The 22,627-nt window shown below is 39.1% G+C and overlaps 1 protein-coding gene across 11 annotated transcripts in view; it reads right to left on the bottom strand.

The window, feature by feature from the left end:
* Positions 1-22,627, bottom strand: part of OCA2 (OCA2 melanosomal transmembrane protein) — a 191,840-nt gene that overhangs the window by 145,175 nt on the left and 24,038 nt on the right. For 8 of the 11 annotated variants that reach the window (XM_019283069.3, XM_019283070.3, XM_010394193.4 and 5 more), the window contains one exon: positions 19,176-19,465. In XM_019283069.3, the coding sequence (XP_019138614.3) occupies positions 19,176-19,444 (269 nt within the window). In that variant the 5' untranslated portion in view covers positions 19,445-19,465. Of the gene's footprint in view, positions 1-19,175; positions 19,466-20,396; positions 20,450-22,627 lie in introns of all 11 variants that reach the window. The other 3 variants (XM_019283066.3, XM_019283067.3, XM_019283065.3) reach the window with 1 other exon arrangement.

The following is a 22,627-nucleotide window of genomic DNA, read 5'->3' as shown; positions in this document are numbered from 1 at the left end:
GAATAGAGAGCCTAGTGCAAGACCCCCATGCCCCTCATACTTCTGCAGAGATGCTATAGATGCAATTTGACCATCCACTTAATCCAAAGATAACAGATCATCTGCAACCAAAACCTAAGAAGGCCCAAAAACCCCCTGCTGATAGAGGAAGAAGTCTGCAGTGCTCAAAAACCATCTTAGTATCACTCCTGGTACTCCTAAACCCTGCAAGTAGCTGGTAATTGGGACACTGTCTAAATAGGAAACAAATCAAAATGTGACACATTTCAAAACCAAAGCTCACACTTTGAATGTTTCTTCCTGATCAAATAGCTAGAAACTTCCATTATATCCACACGCTAGAATGGAGTGCAATCCACTTCTACTGAGCAAATCAGCAACATTACCAAGACACTGATCACCAGGTCAGCTCATCAACCCATTGTGGATAGGCCTCTTTGCAGGATGAGAGGACCACTGGATTTATACTGTGTGCAGGCAAGGATCTGGTAAGCTGGACACCACTTGTGTTCACAGTTCTTTTCTCATGGTCCAGACCCAAAAATCATTAGCATTTTTTACATCAAATATGAGAATCATAGAATAGTTTGAGTTGGTCAAACTGGCCCTCTGGAGAGGTACAGCGAGAGCAGGAGATGAAAGGAAGAGATGTGGGAGACTCCAGTTGCTCCCACTGATGGGCTGATGACTCCTCAGACATTAGTCAGAGTTGGCGGCTGAAGAGGCCTGCGGTTTTTACCTACAGCACACCACTGCTTCCCATTACCTGCAGCTGATACTTTCCTGCCATCGAGCACTAGACCTGCACTCTGACCACATTTTCAGGCATTTCCTAACTGTGTTTATACCTGCAATTTTAAACAAAAGGAAAAGGAAGACTGTGGTGGGCACTGATGTTCAGCCATAAGCAACATTTGAATCCCAAATGCACTACAGCAAAGGACACCAAAAGAAATAAACATCCTACAAGAGCCTGAGAAAGCAAATGACCGTATTCATCCTAGTTAGGCTGCAAACGCTTAAAATAATCACTAGGTCTGACTGGAACCTATTATTTAGCCTTGTATTGAAAAGATTTATCATGCTGCACAATGCATTGTGTTCAATCCTTATAATAAAAAAGATTCATTTTAAATATCAGCTAATATAATGCTTCATCTCCCATATGTTATGTCATGCACACAACTATCAGTTGGGGAGCTATTTCTATGAAAACAGAAAGCAGTAATTCTCACTTCCATGGGAAAGATTTGGTCAGAATTGAAGAAGAGGTGAATATGGAAGCATATATATTATGCAAGAACATCAGCAGTCTTGACAATAACTCATTAAAAATTTCACTATATAAAAAATTAAAATCAGGGGGAAAAAAGAGTTAGCATGCTTTCCTGAATTAGTAATCTAATTCTAAACTAGTAACTAAAAATATTATAAGCATGAGGTTGCCTCAAACAAAAGCTCAAGAATACTACTGAGCCAAGAGTTTTAAGAAATACAACAACTTAAGCAAAATTTCCTGGAAGAGAAGAAGTCCAGAGTAAAAATATGAGAGATCATTAATCATGCAGGGGACTAGTCACAACAGCGTGACTTTAATTTATCATTTCTAGATTCTTTTAGAATAAAACCTTATTTCAGAAGCTTCATCTTCCCTGAAAACATTTATACAAATCATATGTACTGAACTAATTACTCTTACCATAACTGTAAACAAGCAAAATGCAGAAATAAATGGAAAAACAGGGGTTAAAAAAAAATAAAGAAAAAACTACAAAGAAAGAAAGCCCCAGACCAGCTTTTGACTGCACTTAAAACACTTTCTTCCACCAGACCTGGTATTTGTGAGTTTCTGATAAAGTCCACTTTTTGAGGAACAGTTACATGGCAGAAACTGTGCTGACCAACATCATAGCATTCAACTCTTAAACCTTTACTGTGCACTAAGCAGCTGTATGCATACAGCTGACAACTTTATGGTATGCAACCCTCCGTGATGATTTCTGCTCAGCAGTAGCACATCGTGGGGAAATTGCTATGACTACCCATCACAAATGAACTATGGCCAGCTAATACTCTCAGAGTCAAGGAAAGAATCCAGAGCTCACATCTCTCAACATGTTCCAGATGTTTCCTGATGACTGCTTCATGTAGCTTCACCAAATCAGCAAATAACCTCCAGGCCCTTTAAACCCATGCACCATTAAGATGTCAGAAAAAATTAGCAGTGAAAGCATTACTTAATACAGACTCATTTTCTACTTGACTTTTTAAGTTTTCTATTAGACAGGACTGTACAGGATCCTGCAGAGGGATCCTGAAGGGCTGGCACTACCTGATACCTGTGAAAGGTACAGCCAGCTGGCCGGTCTCATGTTGAAAGACATTGAGGTGCTGGAGTGTGTCCAGAGTAAATAGGGTGGTGAAGGGTCTGGAGCACAAGTCTTATGAAGAGCAGCTGAGAGAACTGGAGTTGTTTAGTCTGGAGGAAAGGAGGCTCGGGAAGACTTTATCTCCCCCTGCCTGAAAGGAGGTTGTAATGAGGTGGGTGTCGGTCTCTTCTTCCAGGAAACAAGTGACAGGACATGATGGAATGGCCTCAAGTAGTTTCAGGAACAGTTCAGATCGGCTATTTGGAAATATTTTTTTCACAGAAAGGGTTGTCAAGCATTGGAACAGACTGCTCAGGGAAGTGTTAAGTTACCACCAGGTAAGTCAGATATTTAAAAGATGGGTAGATGTGGCACTTAGGGCCAGGGTTTAGTGGTGTTCTTGGCAGGGCTGCAGAAACAGTTGGACTTGATAATCTTAAAGGTCTTTTCCACCCTGAATTATTCTATTATTCCAAATTGAGAAACATATGCCATGCCAAGACCCCAGGCAATTAAGGAACATGCTTAAGAAATGTGTAGAGAAATGCGTGCTGAGCTTATTCTAGATGGAAATGGTTCCTTATACAGGGCACGCACAGTGTGCTTGCTTCATTCACTTCTGCTGGATTTGGAAAGTGAACATGTTCTGCAAGGGCAATTTTAGGTTCAAAAAATAGCCTGGAAAATAGAGTGCTGCCTGTGATTCCTGTTTTAAAATCAAATCGGGCTTTGGAGGTTTACTGTACTTCTCTGAAAAAAAAAAAAAATTCAGGTATCTCCACAGTTTGGTCATTTGTCTACCTTAAAACTCTTTGCCTGCCTCTGTCAGGGAAGCTCTCCATCAAGAAGACATAGAGGTATAGTTAACAGACCAGGAGCTCACTGCAGTGGGTGAAGATAAAAGAAAGGACTTAACCCTTAAGCTGCCATTAAGCATTTCTGACTCTACCTCAGAGGAACTGTTCTCCACACATTTTCTGCTCCCATGTCAGGGCATCATGAGGTCCATCTACCCAGTAGGAGGGGAGTCAGAAGCAGGGAGTGGCTGTGGGTCTGGCAGGGCCATGATCTTCCCAACCAGGGCCTGTTCCACAGCACCCAACAAGGGAGCGGGGACAGGATGGGGACACAAGTCAACCCTGATTTCATGATCATCCACTAGGACCACAGTGATATGGCAGGTCCAAAAAACCTACCATTTGAAGGAGTGAAAAGTTGCACTGAAAAGAGTATCTGCTGTTTCTTCCTCTAATTTTTCTGCTTCAGCAAAGAAAATTGGAAAGCTACAGGAGACCACATGGAAAACTGCAGACAGTCTGAAGGAGAAAATAAATTTCAGGAGCAGATGCTGTTAAAAGAATTTAGCTGTTAGCAGCTGCCAGAAAGCTGCAAATTTGAAAAAGGTATCAGGAGCCAGTATGGGTAGTGGTCCAAATTCCAAACCCCCAGTATCTCTATGGATTACACTGATAACCTGTTAAGAGCTATTATCTGCAAATGCTGCAGGGTATACTGAAAAATGAGTCTGCATTAGGGAGGAAATTTATCAGGAACACTTAAAGCATGACTGCACTTGTGACACTTCAGTATATTCTGCAGACTTGGCTTTTAAATGCTAGCATTTTTCCTTGACATCCTTGGCTTTTACCTTAACTAGCTCTGCTGCTAACTGAACTTATGATAAATAAAGGAGGATCACACCTTTTTTCTAGTCCATAAGGGAATTCGAAAAATCTCAAACATTGAGAAAGTGGTCACAACTTAATGCTTTAACTTTATATCTGACCAGACTCTCTTAAAGATGCAGTATGGGGTGCTTAGATGATGGAAATGTGAACAGAAGAGTAGGTCTGAGATACAACTAGATGATGTAACCACCTCTAGAGAAGGTTGTTATTCGTCAAGCATTGAAGTGATAGAACGTTGTAGTCTCAAAGGTTTGGGGGAAAATATGTTGCAGCAGGAAGATTTACTTACAGACCAGCTGAATTCAAGAATTATGCAAGAAAAGGATGCACTATTAAAACAAGATTACTGGCCACTTCCCAGATGAAGGAACATCTTCATACACAACAGTGAGGCAGGATTATTTGGATAAAATTTTCCTTAATCCAAGCAATGTACTGACAAGCTGTGACATGCATTGATTCTTCTGGCCTTGTATAGTCTTAAGATGTATTCTTATGCCACTCACCCCAGTTTTGGAGGCTGAAAAGAGTAATTAGTTAGCTATGCTTAGAGATCACGTAAGGAAGAATCTATTTTTTCCTTTTTTAAGCATTTCTTTGCAAATTGTAGTTCCATATGTTTCATTCCAAGAATTTGTATAGAAGATTATTCAAACTGTAACTTTTGGATAAAAAAAGACTTTGTCACTAAAAAAAAAAAGGTGTCTCCATTCCTTAGAGTCAAAAAAAAAAAAAAGCCAGACATCTACCAAAAAAAAAGCTCATTAACAACATGAGAAAATGTGGCTGATCTCTGTGCCTGGAGAGGTGTTACAGAGGCAGGCCACCACACAGCTTAAAAAAACTCAAGTTGTCATCAAATTAAGCTTTGTTTTAAAAAAACACACATGATGGATCCAAACTATTGTAAGCTTGCTGGGATTAGTATTTTTTCCTTTGGTCACAATAAAATGAAATAAGGTAAGTTCAAGCATACTCATATCTGTTAAATAGTCAGGTATTACAATATAACTAGGACATTTTATGTGGCCTTTATGTAGATTCTGATCTAGGTGGACTGGACCCAGCAAAAACGCTGAAATTTGCTTCAAAGCTGGAGCCTGAGACCAAGTAGACAAAGAAGAAACAGCAGTAAAATTTGCAGATAAATACTTTCTAGTGGGAGATATAGCTGTCATGTTTTGAAATAACAGTATTAAGTTGATAAAATAATAGATGTTTTTTCACTTGGAAGTCCTTCCATTATATTTACTTTTTTTAATTATTTTAATTACAATGGAGATACTAAGAATTCCTTTTCAGGTTCTGGCTGAGCATCAGACACTGAGGTTTTTCGTATAAGCTTTGCCATCTGAAAGTCTGCTTTAGGATAGTTACTGGCAAGAGAGTGATCTCTTCAAATCATTTTCATCCTCCACATCTCCCATGTTGTCTATACAAGGAACCTCTGCAGCAACAGAAAGACTTTTTCACTGAATAATATATAAGCCTTACACAAATAATCTCTATATTACAGTGTAATAAAAAGTACTTTTTTCATGTACATTTTATTTGCACTTCGATCAAATCTCTTTTTTCATACAGAAGAGTTTTCAAAAAAGTTACTCAGTGTTGCTTAAGCATACAAAAGAATCTATTAACAAGTCCTTCCAAACATGATTTCCTTATAACTTCCTAATAAGTAACTTCCAAAACAGAGTAATTCCACATAACTGGTCATTTGCATTCCACCTTGAGTTATATCAGAGACAAAAAATGTTAAAGTGTTGAAAATCTCAGAGGAACAAATTAAAGAAACCAAACAAAATAAAAAGGCAAATCATAACAATAAAATATTTTCTCTTATATTTGGATGATATTCAGTGAAATCATTCAAGAATAAATGCAGTTTTATCTCACAAAGATGCTGCTCTTCCCCACAATAGCCCTTCACTAAGATTGCTGTTACGAATTAACATACGCAGTTTATGAGTCTCAGGATCTTCATGTCATAGCCTTAGGTTCTGGTTTGCTACCAGACATCTTTTTCTGCCTTAAAAGGCCTTATCTATTTAGACCCTCAAGTCTACAATGCCAGAGAAGGAGCTTCTAATCTGTATTAACAAGCAGTTTTGAAACACAGATTTTTGATTCTTTGCTGACCAAGGGGAGACTAATTTAAAACACAAGATCAGAGTCCATAAACACATTCAAATGAAATTCTCGAAGTAAAAACGAGGGGAAGAAAAACAACCACCAAACAAATCAACCCAAACACTGAGGATTATAAGTAACACATTCCAAAGAAACTCTGAAAATTTGATTGTCTCTTTCAGGGTAGCATGCAAATTATACTCAGCAAGTCCCCCCTAAAGTGGGGAAACTGATGACAAAAACAAAGAATAATAATGCCATTTCAGCTTCCCTTCCTCCTGATATAAACTCTAAACCTTCTCCAGGTAAGAACATGCTGCTGTGCACTGAAAAGCCAAAAACCAAAATCATGCCTCTCAGGGTTCATAAGGAAATGCCTCTTCCTACATGGCAGATGGTTTTGTTCCTGAAATATAGCTTAACTTGACATCATATTTCTTCATACACTTCTTCCCCCCCTGTCACTCAGATGCCAGACTCTTTCCTCTCATACACCACATTTACTTCGACCCTATACAGAATGGAATAAGTTTGGTTACTCCATAGTCTCACAGAGGTGACTTCCTTCCATATTGTTCCTGAAATAGCATATTCCTCATGAGATATGTGATCATATTTGTTATGTATGTTTTAAAAATTAGCACCATCCCAAAGCTAAATAAATCCTGGATACTGATCATCAGAAAAATAGATAGGACAATAACTCTTCACATACACATGAAAATCTCTGGCCACCCAAAAATGAGGCTACATAAATAAAACTTCATTCTGTGCTCCCAAAGAAAAAGAAAATACAAAAGGGAAAGTGTCAGTGCCCCTGACTTAAAAAGAAAATTCTTCATCAAGGGATTATCTGCAGAAAAGGGGAAAGCCCATGCTTACATGGCTGCTCTATGTCAGCAGCTTCTCTACAGCAGAGATGCAGTGGAGCACAGCTAATATAGACAGTTAAAGACAGAAGAAATTTTACAAGTGTTTTGATTCCTCAAGCAGATACAGTGCCTGAATAATCTATTAATTTTTCAATCAAAAACACTCATTAGCATTCTTAAAAGGATGAACTAAAACCACTATTTAAATGTTTAAAAAGCAGTTCTTGTCATTTTACCATGTGTTGAACCAGACAGTTATGCAGCTATTTGATTATCTACTCAAATGGATCAAACAGGGTTAGTGTTCTTGAACCAACAGCACCTCCAAATAAGAAAAGCTTGAAATGTAAGAAAAAGTGCAAACAAAACAGTTCTTGCATATATTTTTTCAATAAAACAACTCCAGAAATCATTGACAACAGTTACTGCATCAACAACTCTCTTTTTAATACCATCTGCACAGGCACTTTGCAAAAAGAAATTATCCATAGACTGTGACATAGCAGGAAAACTGAAGGATATTCTGACAAAAATGGAAATGCAAAGGAGCCAAGTAAGTGGATACTCTTGGCAGCAGGGCAATAAATAAAATAAAAAAACAAAACAAACAGCAAACAAAGAAACAAAAAAAGACACTAAAGTGCCCATAATCAGACATCGTTATTAAAAGTATTGTGGAAGTAGCCCTTCTGCACCTCAAGAAACAACATAAAATAATAGTTGTTCCTCTACACAAAAATAACAGTTAAGGGCACAAATAATTCAATCTCATTTGAGTCGTGGCATCTAGAAGTAGGCTACAATTGAAAAGAAATGTTTTAAAAACAAACAAACAAAAAACTTTTATGAGAAGTAGAGACCCATAGCAGGTTGTCACAGAGAAAAAAATCATTTCGTACTATTTTTAGGCTACAGAATATGAAAGTTAATTAGAATAGTGGAAGAATTGAAGCTACAGGAATTATTTCCTCCAGTAGCATTAGGAAAAAGCGTGGGCTGAAGAGAAAAGATAACATGACACATGGCAGAGCTAAAAGAACAGATTTTAACTTGAACAAACTTAAGACAAAATCACATAGACAAATTTTAAAAAGGGCATTGATTAGAAAGGATGGACTCCATCAACATTTTTTATTCATCGCAAAAGATACGGCTGCAGTCTCAGCTCTGAAGTATTATTCCAGTTAATATATTAATTTATTTTGGGCAATAACTGTGGAAACCAACAAGCTGCTCTGAAAGTTTCACAGAGCTCAACTTGGACACAACCACTTTGTACCCTTGAGAATTTGGTTTGTACCCATGAGAAGTTTCAACATCAACAGAAGCAAGAACCCAAAACAACAGATGAAGAATGCACAGCTGCACTGGGGAGGCTGTTATTTACTTTAGATTTGTTTTAGGTGGGTGTTAATTGCAAATAACCAGTAGTTTTGTGGGGTGTTAACATAGAAGCCAATGGGGATACAGCACGAGTTCCAAGAAACTGCATACAAGAGGCTTTGTAGAATAAAAGATGCTTTTTGCCACTGCCTGGAGGTGTCAGTGTATATATGTGTTGTGACCCGCCTCGACAGCAACAAATAACCTAATGCTGTAACCACAATAAGACAAAGTGTGCTCCTACCTGCAACTTTATTGTTAATGAAGGCTAAATGTGGTACAGACCATGACACCCTGAAGATCTCATTCCTGAAGAGATACAGATGCAGCACAGGTGGGATCCAGCTGATTAATTTTGCATCCAAATAAATAAATTCCATTACATATAAGGAAGCCAGTGTCAAGACTTAATTTAGATTACCTCAATGTATTTTACGTATGACCTAAATATTTTCAGGTTCATATAGAGTTTAGGAAGTATGAAGAGCCAGAATTGTCTGTTCTCCAACCTATCTGCTTGAGCCTAAAACATTTTTGGATTGGCATATCAAGAAAATTAAATGATCAGTCCTACTCCAAATTGTAAATAGATTGGTACATTTGTTAACTGCTTTTGATGTAGAGTTCTTGTGTGTTCTGCCTCACAACATCAGATTTCCAGCTGAAAGAAAGCATGACAGGTGTAACAACATCAGTAGAGCTCTATCAACTTTTGTTGACAGAAAAATAGATTCAAAGCTGTGATTAGTACAATGTCCAATACATACAAATCCATATGACAAATTCACTTCTATCAAGGACAGTCTGTCTTCTGTCCAAATAGGCAAGTCAGAATATTTCTGGCTCTGTAATCTTCTTCAATACTTCCATTCAACTAGGAACAGGTTTGTAAGGAGTGCTCGTTGCCATTTTACTTATGGTTAAAAACAATGGTTTTCCAAACACTGATGTCCAAAGTTTTTACTCTGAAATATCACTACTTCCTACCGTTCTGGTTTGGCCTATTTTTGGGCACATACTACAATATGCCAAGTAGATATGACTCAAAAATAATGTCTAAAATGCATTAATTCCATTGCACCACTTTGTAGAGCATTTGTTTTCATTGGCCTGCACTGGAAACCACAAGGAGGCCCAATGTACAGCAAACAGTGTAGCTTGGCAAAGAAAATACATGCTGCCAATGGTTGCAACAAAAAAACAGGCGTTCATATAATATTACAACATAGCCCTTTTATCTTACACAATTAAAGACACATCAGAGAAAACAGAAGGGTATTCCTTGTTACCCTCGTTCTGGGTTTATTCTTCCTTTTAGCAGACAGATTCACTAAATTCAGGTTCATCCTTTCCAATGTAAGAGGTTTATATGCTGAACCAGCTGTCAATAGACTTCTAAAGAGGATTGCACGTCCCATGTCATTAACATGACTGAGGAGGTAGAGTTGCTCTTATCACTTCTAGGAAGATTAGAAACAAAGAGTATTTGAAAGTGCTTTTACTTTTTTGTTTTCTTGGCAGCAGAGAAAAATAAATTGTGTAAGACCACAAGAGTGGGAGGAAAAGTCACTACTTACCCTACTCAGGATTAGACTTCTTACAGTAAATTGCTCAAAAGCATAGTGTTTCCTCCTCAAATACCAAGAGCAAAAAGCCCTGCCAGACATATCTGTTCAATGTGACTGCCAGTGTGGCCATCTGAGTGAGATGCTTTCATACTCCCCCACTGCCAGAGCTCCACTTCAGGCAAGGGAGTCCTTACAGAAACTCTGCTCAAGGGTACCAGGGAATGAATGGCAGATGGACTGTGTTTGCTGTCCTTAGTGACTAGCACAGAAAAGACAGAAAAGCTCTGAAAGTGAGTGAAGCCTTCAGCCTTTCACAGCTGCTTCTGAATGATGCTAATTCACGCAGTACTGACTCAGTAGCTTCTGCTCCACTTTTTAAAACTGGCTGTAAGTGCCAATCTGTTTTGTATTTTACCCTGCCCAAAAGAAATATTATAAAAATAAGCTAAGAAAAAAAATTAAAAAGCAAAAACGAACACAAGTGCATTACTTCTGAACCCATCCAGTTCTGACAGCCCTGACTCCAGCTGATGGTGCTGTCCTTGATGTAGCTCCGACCTGCTGTGAGCAGAGCTCTGCATGGTCTCTGACTGCTGCTGGTCCATTAGCACAATTATTGCAGGTTGCCCCTGCAGCCCCATTAGCCCCTATCAAGCAAAGAATTGCTTGCTTTGTCACTGTCTGTAAGCATTTTGGTGACTCATTTATCAGAATACAGCTTTTGCTGTATTTCAGAGAGTAAATCACTTGAGCTCCTTATGTATAGCAGGTTTTTTTAAAAAGCCATATGATTTGCCAGACTACAGACTGTGACCCTTTTTTTTTAATTCACTGTCTAATTTCTCCCATCTACATTAATCTGTTTTTCCATCAACTACATTCAATTTAACATGAACTTCAGTTCTTTACTATATGACCACCGCTGTCCGGGAAATTTTTGCTGCAGCTGAGGAAAGATTTCCAGTGCTTTTAACACAAAAGGACAAAATAATCTGATGGTAATTAATTCTAATGAGAGAGAGATTTAAAGTTTGGGGCAGACTGAAAGATCCCTATCACCAGCAGAACTATGCTCTAAAACATCTGGTTCTAACAGCAAGCTATGAAAGGAAAAAAAGGAAGGAAGGAAGGAATTCGGAAGGAAGGAAGGAAGGAAGGAAGGAAGGAAGGAAGGAAGGAAGGAAGGAAGGAAGGAAGGAAGGAATTTGGAAGGAAGGAATTCGGAAGGAAGGAAGGAAGGAATTCGGAAGGAAGGAAGGAATTCGGAAGGAAGGAAGGAATTCGGAAGGAAGGAAGGAAGGAAGGAATTCGGAAGGAAGGAATTCGGAAGGAAGGAAGGAAGGAAGGAATTCGGAAGGAAGGAAGGAAGGAAGGAAGGAATTCGGAAGGAAGGAAGGAATTCGGAAGGAAGGAAGGAAGGAAGGAAGGAATTCAGAAGGAAGGAAGGAAGGAAGGAAGGAAGGAAGGAAGGAAGGAAGGAAGGAAGGAAGGAAGGAAGGAATTCAGAATTTGGAAGGAAGGAAGGAAGGAAGGAAGGAAGGAAGGAAGGAAGGAAGGAAGGAAGGAAGGAAGGAAGGAAGGAAGGAAGGAAGGAAGGAAGGAAGGAAGGAAGGAAGGAAGGAAGGAAGGAAGGAAGGAAGGAAGGAAGGAAGGAAGGAATTCAGAATTTGGAAGGAAGGAAGGAAGGAAGGAAGGATTTCTTTCTGTACCCCCTTGTGGGGTGAGATTGTTTTATTTTGTGAGGAATCATAGTCTTCCATGTCTTTATCTTGTTAACATGTCTTGCTTTTGTTTGAAAGACCAAGCTGTAAGTAGTTGTTAGTGCAAGATATTCAGGGTAAGCAAGGAATGCTGCTAACTTGGCTGTCTGGCTTCAAGGTTTGGGACTGACAAGTTCATATTCTTGTTAACTGCAGCTTTGGGGGAGTTGAAATTTTTTTTCATATCTGTGGATTGATTGCATCAGAGTCTAGCTTATAACCACAGAGCTAACTTGCTTTTACCTAATTCAATCCATAGCTCAGTCACCCTTCTCACACTCCATATTTCACACTGCATTTCACCTTCACCCTGTGACCCTTTTTAGCTGCATGGAAGAATTTCCATTCATCTTTCCCACTACTCCTACTGCCTCTGCATTTTACTGGTATGTGTCCATATAAATGCTTCTCCTTCCACTTGTGTCTCAAAGTCCTCTCTCCGCCTCTGGCAGCAGTTCCCCAGCAGTCTGGGCAGAGAATGAGGCAATCTTTTTTGGTCAAATGTTCAGTATGAACTAAGCTAACCAAGCTCTCACCTCATCACCCTGACTATTAGACTAAAGACTGCAAACCCTTCCTCTCCTCTCCCTTCAGACCCTTATATTTTCAACAAAATAATAGTCATTGGAAAGAAGAATCAAGAGTATATAAACAAAACAATGCTGATTATCAGGAAATTTTCTTATAAAATAGAATATCTGAGTTATAGTTGCTGTTCTAATTGATGTTTCATTAAATATTTTTAAAAATACATTAAAAAGAAAAAAAATATTGTCTTGGAGTCTGGCCGATGGACTGTGTCTGGCAGATGTACATGGACCCATACACTTACCAAGAATTGGGAGATGTGTGTTTAATACTACTCAGAGCAAAGCAGAGATTGTATTTCCACTTCCTACTGAAAAATTACATTAAGTGACCCCCACTAGCATTACTTCTTTTTTGATTAGACTGTGAAATCAAGATGCCCTCTCCCTCTATGCCCTCTCCCTCTCAAGATGTCCTCTCCCTCTATGCTCTGCAAAGTTCATGGGCTCCTGCTCTACCTCAGGCTCATTGAGGTCCACACCTTAAATTTCAAAGGCCCAAACTTACTGTCAAGCATTAGATTTCTCCCCATCATTCCCTTTCTCAATTATTTTGGATTCACTTTCAGGTCTTGTCTTGTTCTACCCTTCAACTGCAGAGCCTGGGCCCACGGAAAAGTTGCCATGTTATCATGCAGACCACTTACCACCCAAAAAAATTGCTGCAGTGGCTGCCTATATGCATGTCCACCTGATGCAGTAATATATGTAAGGACCATGGATTTCCAATGCTTTCTTTTCCTTCTTCCTACTCACTGTCCATGAAAACTCAACTGTTCTTCCTCACATAAAACTTTTGCACATCTATACAGCAGAAAAATTGGGACAAAACTGAAATCTTATTAATAAGTGTAACTTTCCAGCTGCTAATGAAAAGTTATGATTTCTGTAAATCGTTTATTATGTCGGAGCTGCCACCTGCAAACATGCACATCAGTCAGGAGCAAAGCACACAGACCAATTTTTCAATGAAAAAGTTTCATGGTGACATGTTGAGTGTCTGAGTTATTTGCTTCATCATAGATGGCCAGCTACTCCTCATGTCAGCTATTTAAGCCCCAGGCATGCCCTCCTGCTCAACTGTGACTGGCCCTGTGCAACACATTTCTTTTCTAAGTCTTCAATGTAAAAAAAATCATTGTTGACATTAAAAGCCTTTCCTTATTTAAGCAGAGGTTTGCACAAGGAAAGTGCTGTCCAGTCCAATCTTGTATATGACCGGCATCTTTCTACAACTGGCCTAAGAGGTCTCACAAAGACAAACCCCACGTTACCATATTATTAACTATTAGGAAAATAGCAGCTGCTTGCAAAATTCAACAGCTTTGTGGAATGTCACAGGCACTCAAATGAAACATTTGGCTTCTGGAGGTTAGTACACTGCAAATTTTTCACTGAGTGCTAAGCTCAATGTTTAGCCTGACAGTTGGAAAAGTGTGAATCAGTTAATTAGTACCCCCTAATTCTTTCAACAGAGCACTCAGAAACAAAAATTAATAATGGTGGGTTCTTGTTTACAAAATGTTCTGTCAGAGTAGAAAGCATTTGAGTGGCTACATGGGAGCACTGTGATTTTAGTCTGTCAACAGCAGAACAGAAATTGTAGTATATGACCAATCTGAGATACTGTGAATAATTATAAGAAATTAGACCTGCGATGATGAATAATACAAAGCAACAATGAAATTTAAAAACTTTGAACACAGAGAAACTTATAATGAGTGAGGCCTGTTTCTGTATGTTTCATTAACAGCAGAAACTATGTCACAAAATCAGTCTTTTGCTGAACACGCCTCTTTTACTCAAATGAAGTCAAACTTTCTCCTTAAGTTACATCATACAACTACGTTTCAGTCTTCCTTCTGTTACCACTGCAAGATACCTTTTTCCCCGGAAATGCAGAATAGCAAATTAGAATGGGGCAGCAGAACCCCACAATAACTTATTTATTTGCCTATTGTGCGTAATATGGTCTTTCTGTTGTACTTCCTACCATTCAACCTAAAGTTTTGCTAGAGCTGCTTATTGCTTCTTTTGAGTTTTCAGGCTTTGAATGGTATTTTATGATACAGTGGAGGCAACAGCAGGGAGCTTTAATCTCAGCTGAGAGTCTCAGCAGTTCCATGCCCCTACACAGTTTGCTCATGATAAGCTGTGTTGCAGTCACATGTCTCCATGTAAACAGTAAATGTCTGAGAGGGTCTATCTAAAACCAAATGAACCAAATGAAATCAATTAGCAAAATCAGACTTTAAAACTTCTTCAGTATTATTTTTTACTGCAGTGTCATAGCATTTAAAATCCTCACGGGGAATCAAACCTCAGAAATATTCACTATGGATAAGAAATGGGAAGAAAGCCAGAAATGCCATCATTCAGGCAGCAAGCAAGATAACTAGGAGTCACTTGAGAATGATGAAGGTAGTGGTTTGCTGTGAAGTCATCTATCTGTCCTGGACTCTTCTCTAATGCTTGTGTGATTGACATAAAAAATCAGAATGGTTGCTACACAAACATGCAATTATGATGTGAAAGTGATGCTTTCTCTGTTTGACTGTTAAACAGAAAATGATCCCATTTTGTTCTAATAGCCAAAGATCAAAATTAGCCTTTAGGATGCACAAAAAAAAAAAAAAAAAAAAAAAAGGTTTATTGTTTTCATGGAGTTTTTTTCCCTTAGTGTTTTCCCCGTCTTTTAAATTGTCACATAAATTAAAGAAGCTTTTAAATTGTCACATAAATTTTACTTATTTAGACAGCAACCATGTCTTCTTGACATCTAATTCTAAATCTCATAAACATTTTTTAAACTTAGCAATACATCAACATAATTAAAAATCAAAATTGAGATTTATAATCCCTCATGGCTAAAGACATAACTTCACTCTCATACTGACTTCTCACTATACAATACTGTCTCCTCTTCCAGTTTCTCCAGCTAACAGGAAATACAATTGCAATCTTTCTGCTGTTTTGCTACAAACCAAGGATTCAACAGACACTTTTATCACTGACCTTCTCATTGCAAAACAATCTCCCTACTGATCCTGAGGCCAGAGATTCAGGGCAAAGGAAGAGATGGATTTGGTTGATTGTTTTTACTTTTACTTTATATTATGTAAGTGAAACTGAGGGAGAAATGCTGAAAGAAATAGTTTTGCTTGCTGAAATACATTTTCAAGCAGACTAAAAAAAAAATTGAGATTATTTTTGTTATCCTGTCGATGGATCTTCTTAATGATGCACAAAGAATAAAGTCCTCTAAGGACTATCCTATTAAATAACCATAAAATTCCAGGGCCAAGTTCATCCAAATATAACTTCAGTGGAGTAATGCAAAGTAATTGCTTACATGGAATTAAGAATTACTGTTCACCTCATTTCTATAGATGCCTTTGATGATCACACGAACAAAACCTGCTTCCTGTGGACCACAGAAGAGGATTTCAGATTTGGTTCATATAAAACCATGCTGTTAAGGTCTTCCCATGCAAATAGCACTGATAATGATGAGACCAAAGGGCCTTTTTGGGGGCCACATTCTGTACGTACAGAGACATGATGGAAAGGAGTAGCCTGTGTCTTTGGAGATGACAGTGCTGACATGAAGAGTGTTGCCCATGCTGCCACAAGCAGTGTGGAATCTTCCTGCACGGTAAGGAGCTCATGAAGGTGGCTTGGACCAAGGTCCATTGACTGTGAAAGCCACTTTCATGTAACTGTAATGAAAAGGACCCCGGTCAAGCCATTGTTTAAAAGGCTGAGGAATTTGAGACAAATGAAAAATCAAAATGCAGACTTCATTGCCATTTTTCAGTACTTTAAAAGCTGCATTTCTGATAGACCAAAGTACACCACAGGTCAGTGTAAACATACGCCTAGGCCAGGTGCATTCCAACTGAACAAGATGTCACTGGAACTCATTCATGGTCCACTTCAGAGAGTCATGCCTACACTGCCCACAGCAAGTAGGACTGAAGGAAGTATGTTGTTCACAAGAAGGCAGACATGCTTATTTCTAGGGGAAGGATGCTCTGGAAATACAGGATCATTAGAGTGACCATGGCGGATGGTCCAGACCTCCTCACACAGAGCCAAGAGAGCCAAAGGCAATGCAGTAAAACCTGGAGTCAGAAGGTATCACTCTTCAACACGGAAAGTAAATGAGAAGGCATTCTGACAGGCAGGCAGCCCAATAGGTACACTGACCACAAAATACCTGCAGGACTGTGCTACAATCAAAAGGAAATGCTCAGTCCAAAATAGGGTGGACATCTCTGTCCCAGGGTAAATGGCCCTGCTTAACTCAAGAACACTTTCTTAAAGGTAATTTTAGAGACCGAGATAAATCCCCTGTTCCATTAAATAGATTCTTTGGAAAGTCTTGTCTCAGTGTACAATTGAAAAATTTAGAGAACCTGGGAATCTTATCCTGAAAGATAATTCAGCAATTTAATTTAAGTAGATGCATTAAAGCAAACCATACAGACGTGCCAATTTAGTGAACCATTTTATGGGAGGATAAAAAAAAAAGATTTGGTCTCCTCGTTTTTTAATCATTAGTAGTTTTCTTTGCAAGAAAAAGAACAATTTACATTAAAAGCTAATTCTTATTCTAATTAAACTAATCAAACAACTTGTGACTCTGCAGAGGTTTATCCGTGCTTTTATCTGCATTCTGTTGGGTATGATTTAAGGGTAATTGCTCATATAGAGTGGTCATACAGGTCACATCAGTATTTTTACTGCACCTGATGTACATTGGTTAAAACAGATGCTAAGGCAAGACTGATAAATTTAATCTCCATGCCCAAAACCAAAAACAAATCAATACTGGAAGAGCAAGAGGCAGAGAGAACAAGAAGAAATTTTGAGAGATCCTTTCCTGAACCCTAATATATTGCTATAGAAGATTAGATGTACATTTGTCTGAAAGGAAGCATGGGCATGGGTATGGCTATTCAATTGTACATCTATTCCTAAATCACCCACAGTGACTCCACTTTACTCAACACTAACAGTGTCAGCAAAAGACTTGGAGTTACTCCATGCGCTTACAGGAAGGTAGGCCCCCCCCATGATCTAGTATTTTTCATCTCTGGCACTTCAGAGGTTCACAGAAGTTGCATATCACTGCTACATAAATTCATATCATTCACTGAAAAATAATAGGAAGAAGTTTAGCCAGAATGGTGAAAGCTGGTCCATAAGAATACAATTGTGGATTTTGCTCACATGCCAGGATGGTAAATAAGTGAGTAAATAGCACTGGCAAACACAGCTGTAGCAGAACAGAGGTGTCAATTCACAAAAGAAAAACCTCGTCTTCAGATGCACTTGGTATTTCCTTTCTCTTCCCTTGCCTTCCCCCCATCCTCACATATATGTTGTACTTACCATGCTCTTTCAAAATAAGACATTAACTCATCCCTTCACATACTGAACTGAAGAACTTTTACAAGATTTGATTCTGTCCATAAAATTTTAGTCAGCACAAAAGAATCCTCAAATACTAAAAAAAAAAAAATTCTAAAGGATTTATAGGGCTTTTTTGACCAAGATGATAATTTGATAACTTTTTTAATATTTGGAAAGCATAGCTATAATGATTTCCAGTTCTCACTCTGACGGAAACACTTTCAGATGCACATTAAAACGTTGACTGGGTTTGCTGTAGATTTCTATGCCATACTTACATTGTGTGTAAGTAAGTGGAACAGCAAAACTCATCCATCTAGCCAGGCTGTCCTTTGCTCAGGTCAGGGAAATGCCCCAAAATGCCCAAAACTTCCTTTCTTCCCAAGACAAGCACATTTCTTTCCAGCTGAGATGGAGGGGCATGGGACAGATCTCAGCCCTGCTCACCAAACCAGAGATGTGACCAACACAGACAGAACTGTGGGGAGCCCCCAGGATGGCATCTCCCACATGACATGATTTTCCTGATTTGTAGCCACACAACAAAGGTCTCCAGCATCCGGGTTCCAGATATAGTGCTGACACTCTACTTCACAACTGCAGTGTAAGCCTTGCTCAATGCAGACACTTCCAGGCAGCACTTCAAGGCCTGTGCTCTGCAGGAGTTTGGATTAGGTACAGCACTTCTCTCTCACTTTGGGTTCTGTCAAGTCACATCTAAAGATTCCCAAAACTACCCAAAAAAGTTGACCGTCCACCCTGACTGCCTTCCACTCACTGTGGTTGCTGTTGGTTCAAAGCTTTCAAAATCCACCTGAAATATTTTGGGGTCTATAAATTATTTTTAAGTTCTTAGAAATAGAATTGCTGATGTTGTATCTGTCGCAACAGGAAAGATTAACACCCCTGCCCAGCAACCTGCACCTTTCCTGATGCGGGAGAGGATGCATGAGGAGCACACACTCCTTGTCCACTTGATGTGTGGTGTGTCAGATGTCAGAGTTGTGCTATACTGTGCCATTTTAGGGTTTGCAGCCTTAGCTGTAGTGACGTCTTTATGATGCATTTTTCTGAAAGAGGTATAGGGTGAGATGTGAAAACTGCTTTATCTCTGTGTGTTTTCTGACACCAAGTAGAGAAGAAAAGCCAATTGTCTGATCTTGAAAACACAGCAAAATTGGCCCGTGGTGGCTATTAACACTGAGATTAGTTTAGAAATCTGGTGATGCATGACCCCTCCATGGCAATTACAACTGCTCTGATGTTCCATTAAGGTTTTGTTTCTTTGTGTGAGTTGGAGAAATATTCACTTAATGAACATACGTATCTGTCCTGCAAGGAAACCAAAAATTAATTTTGATTTGGAGAAAAAACATTCTGTTTGTTCTTATTCTTACCTTCCCTGCATGGGCACAGGAGTGAAATCCTTCCCCAGGGCAATGCAGCTATCCTCCCCTATTGCTGATTTTTCACACAGGGTCTGTGGCTCTCCAAGACTCGCTACCATGACAGGATACTCTTTTAATAACTGCAGCTCATTGCAGTTTCTGGTCACTGGTTTGGCTGCCACCTTTGCAGATAAACTGGTTGGATGTGAAGATGTCTGATTCAGCTCCATCTCTTGTTGAATAGAAACTGTATTGTAATCTTTGTTATCCAAGTACATCTGTCCCTGGGGGGCGTTCTCCTAAAGAAAGTGAAAACAAATATACTAGGATTAAACTGAACTGACTCAAAGTTTACTGCAGTACAAGTATTTTTAAAATGCCAATCAAATTTTTTTGAATGCATTTTTAGGTATTTCCCTTGTTCATTTATTTATGTCAGTAACAATTACAATGTTTTAAACATCTTTGAAACGTCAAAATTAGCCACTATAAGCACTTAAATAGATAAATAGATGGGTCTTCTACTTTTTCCATGTCTACCATGATTTTCTCCCACAAATCTCCCAGTGACTTGCACTGACTTATCCCATAAAATAGGCCAAAATCATCTCTGCATCAGTGGCACAAGAGTCGCAGCTGCAGAACATCTTCTCAGTTTACAAGAGCACTGCTTCAGCACCACCACACAGCTTTTCTCCAGTAGCTGTGGTGGCAGCAGCCTCATAGAAGCCATCGCTCTCCACCAGCCCTTGTGCTCCCTCAGACAGCCCTGTCCTGCTGCAGATCTGCTGTTGATGATGGATCCTCATTAAGCAGAGCAGGTACTTGAGTTTTATAAAGAGAGTGTGCCATTCCAGCGGTTGCCAGAGGCATTTATGAAATGTGAATCAAACATTGATGAAAATGAGGTTTTATGATAAGATTATTAATGGTGATTATAACAAAAAAAAATAGTGCATAACAGTCAAAAAGCTTTTATGTTCTCATCATTAAAATTCAGCGTGAAAAGTAATAAAAACCACTTCAGAATCCCACAAAGTGCACAACTCAGACATGACGACGAAATTAAAGATCAGCCTGTCTTAAACACATGCTGTGGAGTTTAATCATGGGAATATTTCAGCATAAAGTGCCAAAGCCACTGCAGAGGACAGCAAGAACTCAGGAAACAGGCCTGTCAGCCTCCAACATCCTTCTGGTGGGGGAGCACAGCCTTGTCAGAGCACATACCTGCTCCTCCCTGCAGAGATCTCAGCACAGGACACTTAGGTACTCCTGTAGAGCTGTGGGGCAAAAATAGTACAATAATAGGCTCTGCTTCAGTCCCGATGGGAGAAGTCACTTGAAACAGAAATGACAAACAGCAAATTATGATTTTGTGCAGATTTGAGCTCTCATGCCCTTTCAGGTTAGAAGGGAATGGATGTTACTGAAAAAAAAAGACTGCACATACAAGCGACCACAAACACAGGTCTTGACTCTGAGTAAAGGCAGGCTTGCTAACCAAATCTAAATCAGAAATTCCCCAGGTGGCATACCCTTCCCCAGTCCTGCATTTCTATTTCTTTCTATTCTCAATGCCCTTAGTTCTCATCTCCTAATATTTTTCACCTGTCCTTACAAGTAGATTGATAAACTTGACTCTTCCCATCACTGCACAGTAACTGGAGTACTGTGCCCAGTCCTGGTCCCCACAATTCAAAAATGGACAGACTGGACGAGTCCAAAGGAGGGCCACAGAGATGATCAAAGAGCTGGAGAATCTGCTCTATGAGAAAAGACTAGAGGATTTAAGTATTTTCCCCCTTGGGAACAGAAGGATCTCGTTGTAGTTTCAGTAGTTAAAAGGTGACTATAAAGAGGACATGCTCTCTCTTCACAAGCAGCCACACAAAAGAAAAAAAGAGACAATGGGTATGATTTCCATGAGGATAGGTTTCATCTCAATACAAGAAAGACATTTTTTGCAGTAAGAATAACAGCAACAACATCCCTGGAGGTAGAGGTCTCATCACTGGAGATTTTGAAGACAGGACTAAACAGGCTAGATGTTCTCATTGAGGCTCCCACAAAAGGTGGTCTTTCAAAGTCCCTTCCAACCTGAGTTGCTCTGTGAGACTATGATTAACAGCCTGGAAAAGATCAACATAAATAAGACTTTTCTTAACTGTGCTTTATTGGTTTTCTTTGAAGGAAATAAAATGAAAGGGAAGGCAGGGAGAGTGTGGTAAATAACTGAAAGAAAGAAGGTAGCAGCTATTGCCTTCACAGGGCTCCCATGTTTAGACATGGCTAGCATACACCAAGAAACACTAAAAACACTTCATTTTGCAAGGGATAATACCTGTCCTGGGATGCCTGGTGTAAGGAGCACAAACCTGGATGAAGTAAAACCAAACACACTCTCACTGAGCTGGTCTCCAGGGTTTCTCCAAGGCCTGAAAATCACAGAGCTTTTGCGATCAAAGACAAAATCCTGAGTGAAAGTCCTGGAAACACAGGTTTGCCACTCCTGCATGGTGGAATCTAAAGCTGGGAGGTGTTGGGAGGGAAAACACACACCACACAGAGGCCACCACTGTCCCACCAACACTTTATTGTCACCTCTGGTAACCTGTTCTAAAATTCCAAACTGTCTTCCTTCCAAACAAATAACTCTGAAATGCAAATACTTCCAATTCTAACTAGAGGAGATAATTGCTTTTGTCTTCAATCTCACTTTATAAATTTACATACTGGTTTTACTAAGATACTCTGCAAATCATAATAGAGATATCTGCCTACTTATTCCATTTTTCATAACATTTGGTTTGTCTGAGTGCCTACTGTGAAAATACACAGATTTTGGAATGATGTCATGCTGTGGAAATGTTAAACCTACAGCAACTCAGGCTGTGCTAGTTTTTAAAAGACAAAAACCTGAACACGACCTCTGAAATTGATCCTTTCTCACCCCATAAATGGGATTTGTTTATCTTGAGGTGAACAGGGACTAAATCAGACAGACTCTCATATGTACAAAGCCTTAGCTAGAAAGACATTTATTTTCAGAATTAACATCAATGAAAAAATAAAAGAATGTCAAGGACAAGAAGCTTGAGAGAAAATCTAGTTAAAAACCCATAAACTGGTTTATTGTACATTCACAAAAGCTTTGCAAAAAAAAAAAAAGAAAAAAAGTAACACAGCATCATTTGCCACGAGAGGCAGGTTTGATTGTGAGTGCCTATGTGGCTAAAACATTGCTAAGGCAACTATCTCCATGGTATCGAAGCTTCTAAGATACCGGTGCATTCAAGAAATTCTCAAATGATCACATTTCTCTGTAGTTACAGAACTCCACTTATATTTCTTTTTCTTTTCTCTTATCTTGCAACGCCTCCATCAGCAATGAGACATAGGTGAGATGCTATCATGGGAAACTAAGGAGAGGTTTTACCCAAGAAAAGTCTATTTTGTGT

The sequence above is a fragment of the Corvus cornix genome, chromosome 1, assembly GCF_000738735.6.
Source record: "Corvus cornix cornix isolate S_Up_H32 chromosome 1, ASM73873v5, whole genome shotgun sequence".
Lineage (NCBI taxonomy): Eukaryota > Metazoa > Chordata > Aves > Passeriformes > Corvidae > Corvus > Corvus cornix.
This window is presented reverse-complemented; position numbering and strand designations above follow the sequence as displayed.